This window comes from Pleurodeles waltl, chromosome 5 (genome assembly GCF_031143425.1).
Source record: "Pleurodeles waltl isolate 20211129_DDA chromosome 5, aPleWal1.hap1.20221129, whole genome shotgun sequence".
NCBI classification, from domain to species: Eukaryota; Metazoa; Chordata; class Amphibia; order Caudata; family Salamandridae; genus Pleurodeles; species Pleurodeles waltl.
Window position 1 is genome coordinate 1,770,995,306 of NC_090444.1, and position 12,662 is coordinate 1,771,007,967.

At 42.7% G+C, this 12,662-nt stretch overlaps 1 protein-coding gene across 1 annotated transcript in view; it reads left to right on the top strand.

Moving 5' to 3' along the window:
• Positions 1-417: 417 nt before the first annotated feature.
• PCARE (photoreceptor cilium actin regulator) overlaps positions 418-12,662 on the top strand; it is a 115,294-nt gene continuing 103,049 nt past the window's right edge. Inside the window, exon 1 of the mRNA XM_069236202.1 lies at positions 418-4,270. Coding sequence (XP_069092303.1) covers positions 666-4,270 — 3,605 coding nt within the window. The 5' untranslated portion in view covers positions 418-665. The remainder of the gene's footprint in view (positions 4,271-12,662) is intronic.

Consider the following 12,662-nt stretch of genomic DNA (forward strand, 5'->3'; position numbering starts at 1 on the left):
CAATTGTATTGGTGAGGCATATTGGCTTTGTCAATGTTTGTTTTAGTAAAGAGCTAGGTATTAACTACACGTTTAACGGACTGCTTTCTCAGGCACAGTGTACTGCTCCATACAGGTCGTGTGTGATGGATCATCAAGGCGGCACTTGTAAAAGGTGGCATTTCCATTAAGTAGGTGGATTCACATTAAGATTCTGCGTCTGACACTAGGGTTTATGCTTTCTGACAATTAATTTATATTTTAAAACGTACTGGACGTCCATGAATGCAAAAAACAGTTCTGCAAATAAACCTTGCTTACTGTCTGCATCCTGCTTATAGTAATAGGCTTAGCATCCTATTTGCACTTGGCATCTGTCAAGGCAAAAGAAAGGTAAGCAGGCTCTTCTAATCCATTCCTTCTCAATCCTTGCAGGGCCTTCATGCTGTTCAGTGCCAAGAGAAGCGGGTCTGAAGAAAAGAAAACATCGACGGCACCTCTGTACCAAAAGAAGAAAGCAGCAATCACATCACCGCATCATGGGAATGCAGCTGTCTGAATTTGTGGAACAAAGAGAAGAAACCACTTGTTGAAGCGTTGTCTGAAATTGCAGGTTGTCCTGCAGGATGAGTCTACCCTTCCGATCGAAGTATCTGACGGCTACTATTGGAATAGCATAATCTAGCATGGGTTGTGCGCCTTCCCAAAGCGGACTAATACGCAATTTTACAGACAGTTTAGCTGCAGGCAGACCTGCACTGCCTCCCGGAACTAAAAATAATTTACCAATTTCTCTACTAGTTGAAAGCTCGAGTTTCTCCGACCTAGACTGCAGTGCCAACAGAGATGCTGCCTGGAAGAAACGCAGTTTACAGAAAAAAGACCCAGTGGATCAGAGCAATGCTCCCCAGCTCAGGCAGTTTTACTCCAAGGATTCAGCTCAGCCTGAGGTGCAGAAGAAGGGCTCCATGGAACGGAAGGCCGTTGGTCCGGACAGTGGGATGCCACAGAGGAATACCACAGAAGGTAAACACCTGTCCAAGCAGAGCTCGAGCGATTCAGAGTCGCTGTACCGCTCAAAAGGAAACAATGACTGTCACCCGAAGAAAGCAAGAAAGTCCAGGACTCAGAAATCAGCAAAACAGGGGCGCCCTGCAAAGAAAGACAGAGAAGACACTTCCTGTGATGCAGAAATAAAGGTGGATTTCCCAGATCTGCTGGTCCAGGCTCATCAGAATACTTACGCCTATCTGAATCCAAATCTTTCCAAGTATGAAGCAATTATAAGCATGGCGAACCAGGCCACCCAAACGCAGCTCATTATGCAGCAGATGGTAAGTTTTTTGTCCCTACGTTTTGATGAAATTAACCGTATTTTGGAAGAAATTGCAGACGATGGGGAGCAGCTGTTGAAAGACGTTGGGAAGAACCTTGCCTGGCCCCTTGAGAAGGGGGACTCACGGGAACAGCCAGACCTGTTACCACAGTTACTGCAGTACACGGTCAACAAAATGCAAGTATTGAATGAAACAGTTGCGTCGTTAACCTCAGATGTCTTACAGGATACCTATAGCTACCTTGAATCGGCTGCAGCAAGTTTACAGGAGAAACTAAAGACGAAGCAAAAGTTTGACGAGCGCCTACTTGAGACAATGAAGATGCTTGAATCTTCTGCAGTAGGTGCAGCCACATCACTCCCGAATGACCTGACTCTCTATTCAGAGGATAGTGGAATTGGAGCTGATGTTGAATCAATGAAAGAATTTTGCTCTGCTCGCAAACTAGAAAATCAAGGAAGCTGTGATTCATTAGGCCTGGTGAGTTTTGGAGGCATCCCATGCAATTCGTCTCCAAAAGAACCTTCAAAAACAGTTACATCTTCTGACTGGGTACTTGGAGAACATGCTAAAGACACTACAGATTCTCCTGTGATAACTTCTTCAACACGAGGAGGAAATAGATCTTCTGTGCCTAAAAAATACAATTCACAGGACACTGAAGCCGGAAAGGCTGGCGATGTGAGTGAATCTGCCGGGGAGGATGATGATTGCTATCTGAATGAGAATGAAGACAATGTACACTTGTCAGAAATTCTAATGTATACTTTACCACCTAGACCAATGACTTCACCTGCTAGAACTGGAGCCCAAAAGTGTTCTACAAAATTCATGGACAACCCCCCAAATGAGGAAATGACACTGAAAATGAAAGATGCTATAAGTGAGAAAATCAAGTTTGTACCTGTCCTGCCAGGCAATAATATTTGGACAGAAGAGGAAGGATCAAACAAAAATCTTATCAGGCCCAATACAGCCAGTGGATGTAGGACACATACACTTGCACAAAGAAGGTCTAGGTCTGAAGAGTCTCTTAAAAGTCAAGCTGAGGATCCAACTTTAATAGAACTTCAGAGAACCCAAAAGGTCCTTAACCAGAGATTGGAAAACATGCACACCACAACCTTAAACAAAGGTCCAGACGGAAAGGCCATGACTGGAGATCAGAGGGAACCCATTCCAATACAACATTCGGACTGCATGATGCTATCCTCATCAATGAACAAACTGAAGGCATCTTTAGAAAAGCACTTCTGCATTTTGCCAAATCAAGATAAGCTTTTTCTTGGTAAATGCCTTCAGAATGGAGCAAGTGATTCAGATGAAAAAAATAGGAAGCCTGAAAGAGCAACTATACTTAGACAGGATTCAAAGCATCGAATGGGAAATGCAGGCTCTTCGGCCACGAATCCTCAGAGTGGTAGTGCTTCTCCTAGACAGTCAGTTAGGAAACTGATAGAGACTTTTACTCCAGTTGAAAGCCTGAGACCTGCAAACGCAAGATCCTTAGGGCCTCTTAAATGCATTAAGAAGTATGGAGTCCCTGTTTTGCCTCCATCCATTCCTGTTTATCGTATGCTTGAACCTTTAAATGATAAACGGTTTAGTTTACCCACAGACGGCATAGTCGATAAGCCTTTTGATTCTCCAATGGAAAATAACAATCAGATAACTATAACTACCTTCCCACCTATAATGCCCGCAGCAGCATATAATACAGATTCAAGTGAAGGACTTGTTGAAGATCTGGACCTGCCCCCACCTCCTCCAGAAATATTGTTAGACACTTCTTCTGGATCATTTGAATGTGAAGTATCTGCAACAGCGATAGAATCCATCTCCACAGAAACCCCCAATCAGTGTGCCAGGAAAGACACAGAGGTGCAAAGGAAAATGACATCTTCAGAAAAGATGAAAGCCACCTTGGGTACTAAAGATCTATTGCCAAGCAAGCATGTTGCCAATATGACAGGAAATAAAGTAGTCAGAAATAACTTCAGACAGAACAAATACTCTGTGGAGTTGCATTACACCAGCTTCTCTGATAGTGAGCAAGAGATTGGTTTAGTATGCCAAAGGAATCTGGAAAAGGAAGAGGCTGCACAACTATACAAACAGTCTCATAAGATAATCCCACTCCAGAACCCTGGCAGCATTTTAAAAACAAAGGACAATGGAGAAAGCAAAGAAGCTGTTCCACGTGTTTCTGTCGCACAAGGACAACACTCTCCAATTTCGCACAGAAAATTGTCTCCAACCAGAAGAAATTCTTCAACAAAATCCATGCCTACTCCTCCTCCTGCAGAGAAAAGACTCACAAGCCCTACACCTTACATGCATATGAGCCCTGAGCAGACAAGGCCACCATCTGTCCAAAACCTTCCAAGTCGTGCTGCTAGCCCAGGGGGTACAAGTCCTCCGGTTCAAAGGAAACTACCAAGTCCGCCAGCTCAGCGAAAGCCAACTAGCCCTTCTTTAGTGCGTAGACCATCAAACCCACCAGCTCATAGTAGGGCGCCAAGTCCTCCAGCCACTCGAAGAGATGCAAGTCCACCTCCGTATTGTAACACACCATTGTCACCACCTGTCTCACCATCTTTATCAAACAGAAGAATGCGACATAGTTTTGATGGTTCTGATACTTCAAAAATTGGCAGCAATGCACAATCAATATTTTACCCCTCATCTCCCACTATGTTTGAGTCCAAGCAACCTTCGCCACCCACAAGCTCCAGCTCTGAAGATTCACTTACTCAGTACCACTCTTCAAGAGCTTCGTGGAAAAACAATGCTGCATTTAAACAGTTTGGGGAGCAGCAGAGAAGGACAGCTTTGAGTGCCGCAAACCCACAGCCTTTCGTCAGGAGGTGCTATTCTGACCGCCAGCGAAGAGTGAGATTTCCACTTCCAGTCGCTGTTATATCTGGGAATGAACCATTGCTAAACCAAGTTAGGTAAGGAATGTTCCCATCTGATCATTTTGAGTGTTGTACTGTTTTCATGCTTGAGTGCATGGATGGAATTTTGATGGAAGAGTGCCTGGATGAACAGGCGGAAAAGTGAGTACATGACTGGATGAATAAGTGAGGGCCTCTTATTTTTACTTTTTTATTCTATTATTGATAACTTGTCAACATCATTGAAAGTCGCATATATTTTAATCATAATGCTTAAAATAAACAGCTAACATGTTAAATGAATTAATGGAATGGAACTACTAAAGTACATGGCTACTCCGTTGAATGTCCTGGTGCCAGGGTTTGGTGAAATACATTTCACTTCTTTGGGGCTCACTCTTTCATTCTTCTACCAATATTCACTTATTTTCTTGAACTTCACTCTGTTTAAGGGGCAATGATGTACCAGGACTCATAATAGGAGTTCTTATTAAGACACGCATGGCTAGTTACTGTGCAATTATCACTACTGGGCACAAGGACGTGAATGGTATTTCACAAAACATGCTGTGGGTGTTTATTTTATGACCCAACTAAGAAATTAAATGGATGGCTTAAATATTTTGATGGACAATAATATAAGCACCGTGGATGGTTTTTGAAATTCAAAGGACTGACAGTTTATCAATCATAGAATATTAAAAGTAAGAGGCCCCCTATACTTAATTTTTTCTATAGTTCTTGGAATGTCTCTAAGGAGTTAAATACAGCCTAAGCACTGTGCTGGTTTGTATTGCGCTTTCCATATTTAAGTCATTGGTTACTGAATGAGTGACTGAGTTCATGGTTGACTGCAAACAAGTTACACTCATCTCATAGACTGAAGCCCAAGCAATAGTGAAAATGCTATTGAAGTACCAAGAATTAGCAATAAAATGCTTTACTTTACAATGAAACATTTCTAATCTAAACTAAGTACGTGTAATTTCCATTTAATCAATTTTACAATAGTACTATTTTTCGTGCTCGCAGAGGGTATTTGATTGTAACTTTATTTTCAGTTGGCTTACCAGTTTAAATAAGTATAATGTACAATGATACATGTCTCTCATTAACTTAATATGCCAATACCACTAAAACAGAAGAAAGCCTAATGGTACACTATGAGAAGTCAATTACATATTTTTAGTGCTAAGGATAGTGACTATGGTCTACCAACAAAGTTTCAGACTTTAGATCCTAGGTTTAGAGACACAGGTTTGAATACCAGCTTTGTCACTTGACTTATTTTTGTGAACCCTGGCTGACTACTTCCCTCAGCTCCTTCTTCTAACAAAAATATAGAACAAAAAGGGCCTGATGCACAAAGATTCCTTATAAGTAATTGTAAAGTGCATCAAATAACAATTCACATTTTGTGAGTTCTTATTAGGAATCTACAAAAATTGAGTGGGTAGAAGTGGATGCAATTTGCACACTGACCTAGGGAAAGCACTGGTATTTAGTGAACCAAGCTATCTAGTAATAGGTTGAGTAAAAAAATACCGATTCTTAGTAGTTTACAGTTTAACCTAACTCATTAATAATATGCATGAGGTAGGTCGCAAATCGATGATCGGTTAGAGTCAAAGGCATGGTGGCCTGCTGGGATTAGCAGAGTAAAATGTCTGTGGTTTCTTTCAAGGAAAGCGATCTGCTTTTTATGCAGCTGTTTTCACAAAAGTAAAACAGGATGCATTTAATAAAGAAAATGTTTTTTGTCAACATTCATAAAAGGGAAGGGGTCCCTCGTTGGCCCATTCCTGTTGGCGGATGGTCACCACCAGTTTGGATTTGGTGGTAAAATATTAAAGTTTTGTGACCAAAATCTGGTTAAGGAAGCAGTATTTGAAAGGGATGACTTTTACAATTCTGTATTTAGTCTGAAACTCCAGTTGCATTTTGGTAACATGTTGCTAAATCTCAATTTGGGTTTTATACATTAAAAAAAACAGTTTTACAGTCACATAATGTCAATTTTAACCTAAATTACCATAAATTCGCTTTGGACATCAAGCTCAAAGAAACTTTTCAAGAAAGTTAATTAATGTGTACATTCATATGGGATTAAGGTGGTCTCTGGAGCCCATGCCCATGCCGTACTCAAAGGATCTCTTGCTAAACTGCAGAATGTGATAATGGTTAATTTTTGTCTAAATTGTGACCTATTGCATACTTTTCATGTTCAATTCCTAATCAGGTACTTAAAAGACATTTTGTTTTATTTTTTCAGTGGAGTATTTGTCAAGATTAAAATGTGGTAATTCTTTTATCCTGCCATTCTCCTTTCCTCCATTTTTTGTTGTTTTTCTTAAGTCATATAGTTTGTAACACATTGGTTGTGCAATCATCAAATAAGCTTAGCACTTACTCAGAGGGTTTTCCAAATGGTGTGTATCTTTGCAGATTAGTAGCCTTGAAATAAATATCTGTAGTACATGTTCTGATGACTGGTTGGAACACTGAAATTTCCTTTATTGTAGCTACTAATGGGTCAGTGACTGCCATGATGGAAGGTTGGATAAGTGAGTGCTTAGTTGAACGGTTATGTAAGTGAGTGCATGGATGGATGGATGGATGAACGAGTGAATGTGTGCAAGGATGGCTGGGAATAGGTTGCACTAATCGTTTAAGCCAGGGCCTCATCGAGTGATACTGTTATTAAAATGTCAAGAATTATCATTATTATGCCAGTGCAAGCATTACACCAATAATCAGAACCACTGCTTCACCTGTGCACGCATGTATTCAGCAGTCAAGTTTTGACCAGTCACAGATTAATGCTATTGCTTTACGTGGAAACATTCAGAGGAGTTTTCATATGAACGCGGCAGCCATCTTGAAATGTCCACGTGCATTTGGAAACGTCGGAGCAGGTATGTAAATCGTTGAGCAAAATCGGTTCACTACACATGGAACAATGCCAATTGTTACCTCTTAACACTTGTTAGGAATTACAATGCAGCTTGTTGGGCTAGTGAAAGCGGTGGCTCCTACTTTTCCAACATGTCCAAAATATCTATGATTCTTTACACTACCTCTTAAGTACCCCCTTCCAGTGACAGGCGACTGCATCTCACTGCAGCTCTGTAGTCAGGTAACAGCACCAGTGATTCAGTCATCAAGTGGTGACAGCCTCATTGAAACAGTAACATACATGCCGACGTTTAGAAGAGGCAAGTGGAAGGTTCTGAAAATAATAATCGGGGAAATGTATTTCCCCCACTGACTTCTACGAGAGACAATTTCAGGCAGAAAAAAATAAAAAAATTAAGATGTAAAAATCGGGATTCTCACGCCTGAATTAAGTCTATTGGCAAGTACGCAGTAATGTCTAATTTCAAGACTGCTCACACATTCAGGAACAGCCACATGTGTTGCAGGGACGAGCAGACTGGCGGAAGATGTCACCCTCCCCAACGGGACTTTAGTACGGGCCCCACAGTAGACCCAGGGTGTGCATTAGCACGTGGCCACACTTTAAACTACTGCTAGCATACTACTGAGGTTAGGCCCACAATGTGAAATGACAGTCTAACATGCACCGGATGACGGGGGGGGGCTCAATAATTGCAGCCTAAAACACAAAAAATGGACTTAAAGCATCATTTATTTAAGTACGCATAGACACTATAATTATTGTCAGAAACATATGCTTAGCATTTTATAAAGGAGGTGTGGGTGAGCACGTTGCCTTGCATATAAGCACACAATACGCCCAGATGCACTGTGATAAATGCAATTCATAATAACACGCTCTTTAGTTGAAAGTCTTATCATTCACTGTTATTGGCACAGCCAATGCTGTGTATCTCTAGAAACATGCTTCAGTATATTTGACCTTCAGTAGAGAGTAACACTTTAAAAGAGGGGGGCGGCATAGCTGCTCACAGCCTTCTCAGGCTTCCTTATCACTTCCAGAGCGCAAGTGCATCCCAATGAGCTTACCAGTCCAACAGCTCAACAAGCAGCAAATCAAAAAAGGGGGGAGAGAACACACTGCCTGGCATACCAGCACACGATTCGCCCAGATGCACTGTGGTAAATGCATTGCATGATAACACTTACTTTAGTTAAAAGTCTTTAATGATCGCCATTGTTGGTGCATGCCAGGCAGTGTTTCTGAAAACACTGACATTTCACAATGGAACACATTTTATTTTCCATCAGTAAGCTCATTTAAAACCAACAGCAGTTTACCATTTTAATGAAAAAGAATCGTATTTTTGGTCCCAAAACATCAATGTGTCATGTTCACTAAGAATTTGTACTACTGTCACACAAGGTCGTACTCTGCTTTTCATGCCTTTCTATCATATAGCAGATAGTACGTCCAGAATGTCCACAGTATGTCATGGATAGGTCTCTATTAAACGGATAGCCAGAATGCCTGTAGTATATTATGAATAGACGCTGTGGGACATCTGACAGCCGCTGGAGGAGGCACATTGCGGCAGGCGTCTGTCAACAATGCCTGACGTTCAGTACCTAGTTGGTATGCACTCTATTATATTTATTCATTTTTATTTACTATATTTATAGAGCGCAACACTCGGCCCCTAGGGATATCACAGCGTTAAGAGATCCCTATTCATTCAACTGTGAGAACCGAGCAAGGAATCGTAGACATAAAATAAATCTTATCCTCTGAAGAGCCATGTTTTTAACTTTTTTCTGAACCCAAGATAGTTGAGGTAAGACACAGGTCTAGGCGTAAGGCATCCCAGTGGGCCAATGCAAGGTGAGCGAACGCGAGCCCCCTGTAGCGTCCCCCCACTCTAGCTTTTTTTATCCACTTGACTTTAGCAAGTACAAGGCTGCATGACCTCAGATTGTGCACTGCGGTATAAAATTCCACTTCAGCTTGTCAAATTTCAGGCACTGTACTATGTAGAGCTTTGTATGTATGACATAAGAGTTTGAAACTGGCGACTAATGTAGGGTAGACAAGTAGGCTGACGCCGAGCTGTATTTGTCCATGTTGCAGATCATCTTGGCGGCAGCGTTGTGAATCACCTGGAGTCTTGCAAATAGATAATCAACCGTAGCCACATACAGGGTATTCCCATAGTCCAATCTGCTAGTTATGAGGGCTCAGACTTTCGTTCTTTGCCAGGCGACTGGTATCCATCTGAACAGCCTTCTCAAGAATTTGAGGATACCACACATTTGCTGCAAACAGTGCTGACTTTGTCCTGCAGGGGGAGTGAGCCGTCAATGATTAACCCAAGATGTTTTGCTGCTTTCTTGGGTTTAGGAGCAACTCCTAGTGAGAAAGGCCACCAAGCGGATTTCCAGATCTGGTGGGCCACTTAGAAGAGTAAGATCTCTGTTTTATCAGCATTTATTTTTAAACAGGGGTCTTTCATCGAGCTTGCTACTTCAGGGAGGCAATTGGTTCACATGGCTTGGGTTTCATACATGTATAAATATTCCTGAACAACTTGTTTTATATAGAGCTTCATACTTTACATCAGTCTTTTATAAGCTTTGTAAGAAACAGGCGTTACTGATGTCTAATTCAGTGGTGCTCTTTTTGGTTTGAGTGGAATCCTCAGATATTGCCAAGCTTCCTGAAATCTTCACATATGACTGAGCAAACTCAATGAGGAAACACCAATAGCAATGCCTCCGCCATTCTCGTAAACGGGTGACTGACTGTCAGCGTTCACGGCTGATGGAGGTTACCATGCACAAGAAGATTGCTAGGAAGGCAGGAGGCGTGGATTTGAGGACTTGAGAAGGTATGGTGCTGTCTTCTCCTTTGGGCCAAACATGGGAATTGGAGGAGGGTGGGGTTCCATGCTGTTGTGCATGAAGGGTTGAGCACCATTTATCAGTGATGTAACAAAGGCCCCGCAGCCCCTATGGGGTTGGGGTGAGCTCCAGGGGGCCCGCTGAGCATTTTACCCTGGCCTGAGAGCTCCTGAGTAAGCCCGGAGAGGAGGTACTTTGCAGAGGAACCCCATCAAGTTTCATACCCCACTACCATTTATCTGCACACGCATCAACAATATTTCATATCACTGGTTCATTTCTGAACCTGGCCTTCAAATGAAAGCAAATCCCAACAAATGCAGCTTTCCTTTGGATTAGTGAATTAATTGCAGATATAGAAGACATTATAGGATGTAGTGGTTAAACTGTTCTGCACAGAATGGGTATGGCCTGATCGCTCACCATAGAGGCAACAATTTCTTGAGACCCTGAGCCAAGCCCTGAAATCCTATGTAATTGTGCTCTATTCTGCACTACACAAACTGAGGTGGTGCACCAACCTATTGTTGTGGTCACTCACTGAATTGTCTGGAGGTGTTAAGCCACCAATACAAGACTGACCACTCCAAGATGTACCTTTAAACCAGTAAAGACACGAGGGCCTCGTGGCTAGAGTGAAAACTGGACTGTAAAGGCCCTGTAAAACAGATGTCTTGCTCTCCTGGTAAGGTGTAGTGGAACTGACTAGGACAGCTGGTCCAGTCTGGACACTGGCCAGAGCTGTGAAGTGGGGGGCCTGTTGCTAGGGACGGGATCCAGACTACGAGGAAGGCCTGACCTTGGGGTGCGTGGGCTCCTGAGTCCGTGCACCACATGGGTTCTGGTGGTTCCTTTTTTCCCACCCTCCCCACTGCTCCTGATGCAGCATTGGTCTTGTGCCTCATGGTGCTCCTTCACCTCTCTGCCTTGTAAGCACTGACAGCACTGGGGCCTTATCTAGAAAGAAGCCCAGGCGGCCAGGAGAAAGTGGACAACGAGGCATGAACTGTGGTTCAAAGCAGGTAGCGACTGACCCACAGAGATGGGCCCTCCACTTTAATTGCCATCTCATATAATGGCCAGCAATGACATTTAGGAGAGCCTGGTTCTCCCCAAAGTACCAGAGAAACTTCCTAAGACACATGCACATTCTCAGTTACACCCTGGGGAGGGAGGCCCAGAGAGATACACCTCAAAGCAGAAAACACACCAAAGTGCCTTACCACTGTCAATGTATTCACCTTCTCCATGATGCTGAGCTTGAATAGTACAAGGAAGTAAGTTGGATACAGAGGTAGTGAGGGTCGGGACAGAAGAAAACTTGCTCTGACCACCACAATAGAGAGACATTGATAAGTATTGAAAACATATAATGGGCCCAGAGCGACATCAAAATGCTGAGGGGGGGCCTGTATGGATAAAAGGAAACCTCACTGGGGCAGTCCTCCAAGCACTGCAGGTAAATAGCACCTTATTGGAAGGTAAAATAGGAGAGGTAGGCTTCAATGTCTCCCTCTTTTGGCAAGATATCAGAAAGACCGTGGACCATGTGTCAGACAATGAAGCATAGGTATCCACAACAGTAGACACAACAGTGACCTGCCTACTAAAAAAACAAGGACCTGGAGAACTGGGTGGAGGATGCCGAAAAAACATTAAGCCATAACAATCTCTGCTTTGTGGGAAGGCCAGAGCTGAGGGTTCATAAGCTGGAATAATTTCTACAGAACTGGCTTCAGTCTTTGATGCCTGTTCCCCTGCTTCATCACCAAATGCCCCCACTGTGCATCTACGGCAAGACTGCCATCCAGAGCACCCGCAGGTCACCGATTGTGAGGCTTCTCAACTATATGGACCTGGAAAACATGTTAATTGCTCACCAAGAGGGAAACATTTTCCTTGATTTCCCCAAAACAATGAGTGTAAGAAAATTGATTATTATTTGGAGTGTCCAGTTTCCCGCTGCAAGGAATAATAGCACTAACTTGTCTGGGTGAACCCCAAAGTCACTAAATTAACCTGAACTCAACACCTGATATCTATGGCACAGAGCAGATAGTCTTAGTCTACGCCAGTCTGTAAAATATTAATGCAGTACCAAAGTAGAAATAAGTCAAACACTAAAGAATAAAAAACCCAAGTTTAATTAGAAAAATAAAGCAGATTTTAATAAAAAAAAAAGACAGCAAACAACAAAAATTTAATAAGTGGAACTGGCAATATTAATTTTTAAAGTTTAGAGTAAAAACTGTGCCAAAAAGCACTAAGCTCCAATGATAGTCTATGAAAGCAGTAGACCGGGAACAATGTGTGATTTGAGGCCGATGGCAATGGAGCTCAAGTTGGATATAGCAATGTCTCGATTAAAGATTTTACCTTCTGCCTCACTCTTTTTGTTATAGAGCTCAACTCCTCCTGTGGGGGAAGCCTGAAGCCGAATCCAAGGAAGGAGCATCAAAATCAGACACCTCTGCCCTGGGTGGCTCGGAGGTCTTGGAAGTCTGAAAATTGTCTACGTCCTAACTTCTCAGGGTTTCTGTCGCAGCTCCTGTGGGTTACTTTTAAGGCTGCAAGGGCCTCAGGAACAGCACTAAGGTGCTGAGAGTCAGTCTAGCACAGGCTACCAGAACGGTCCAATCCAGGTCAAGTTGCT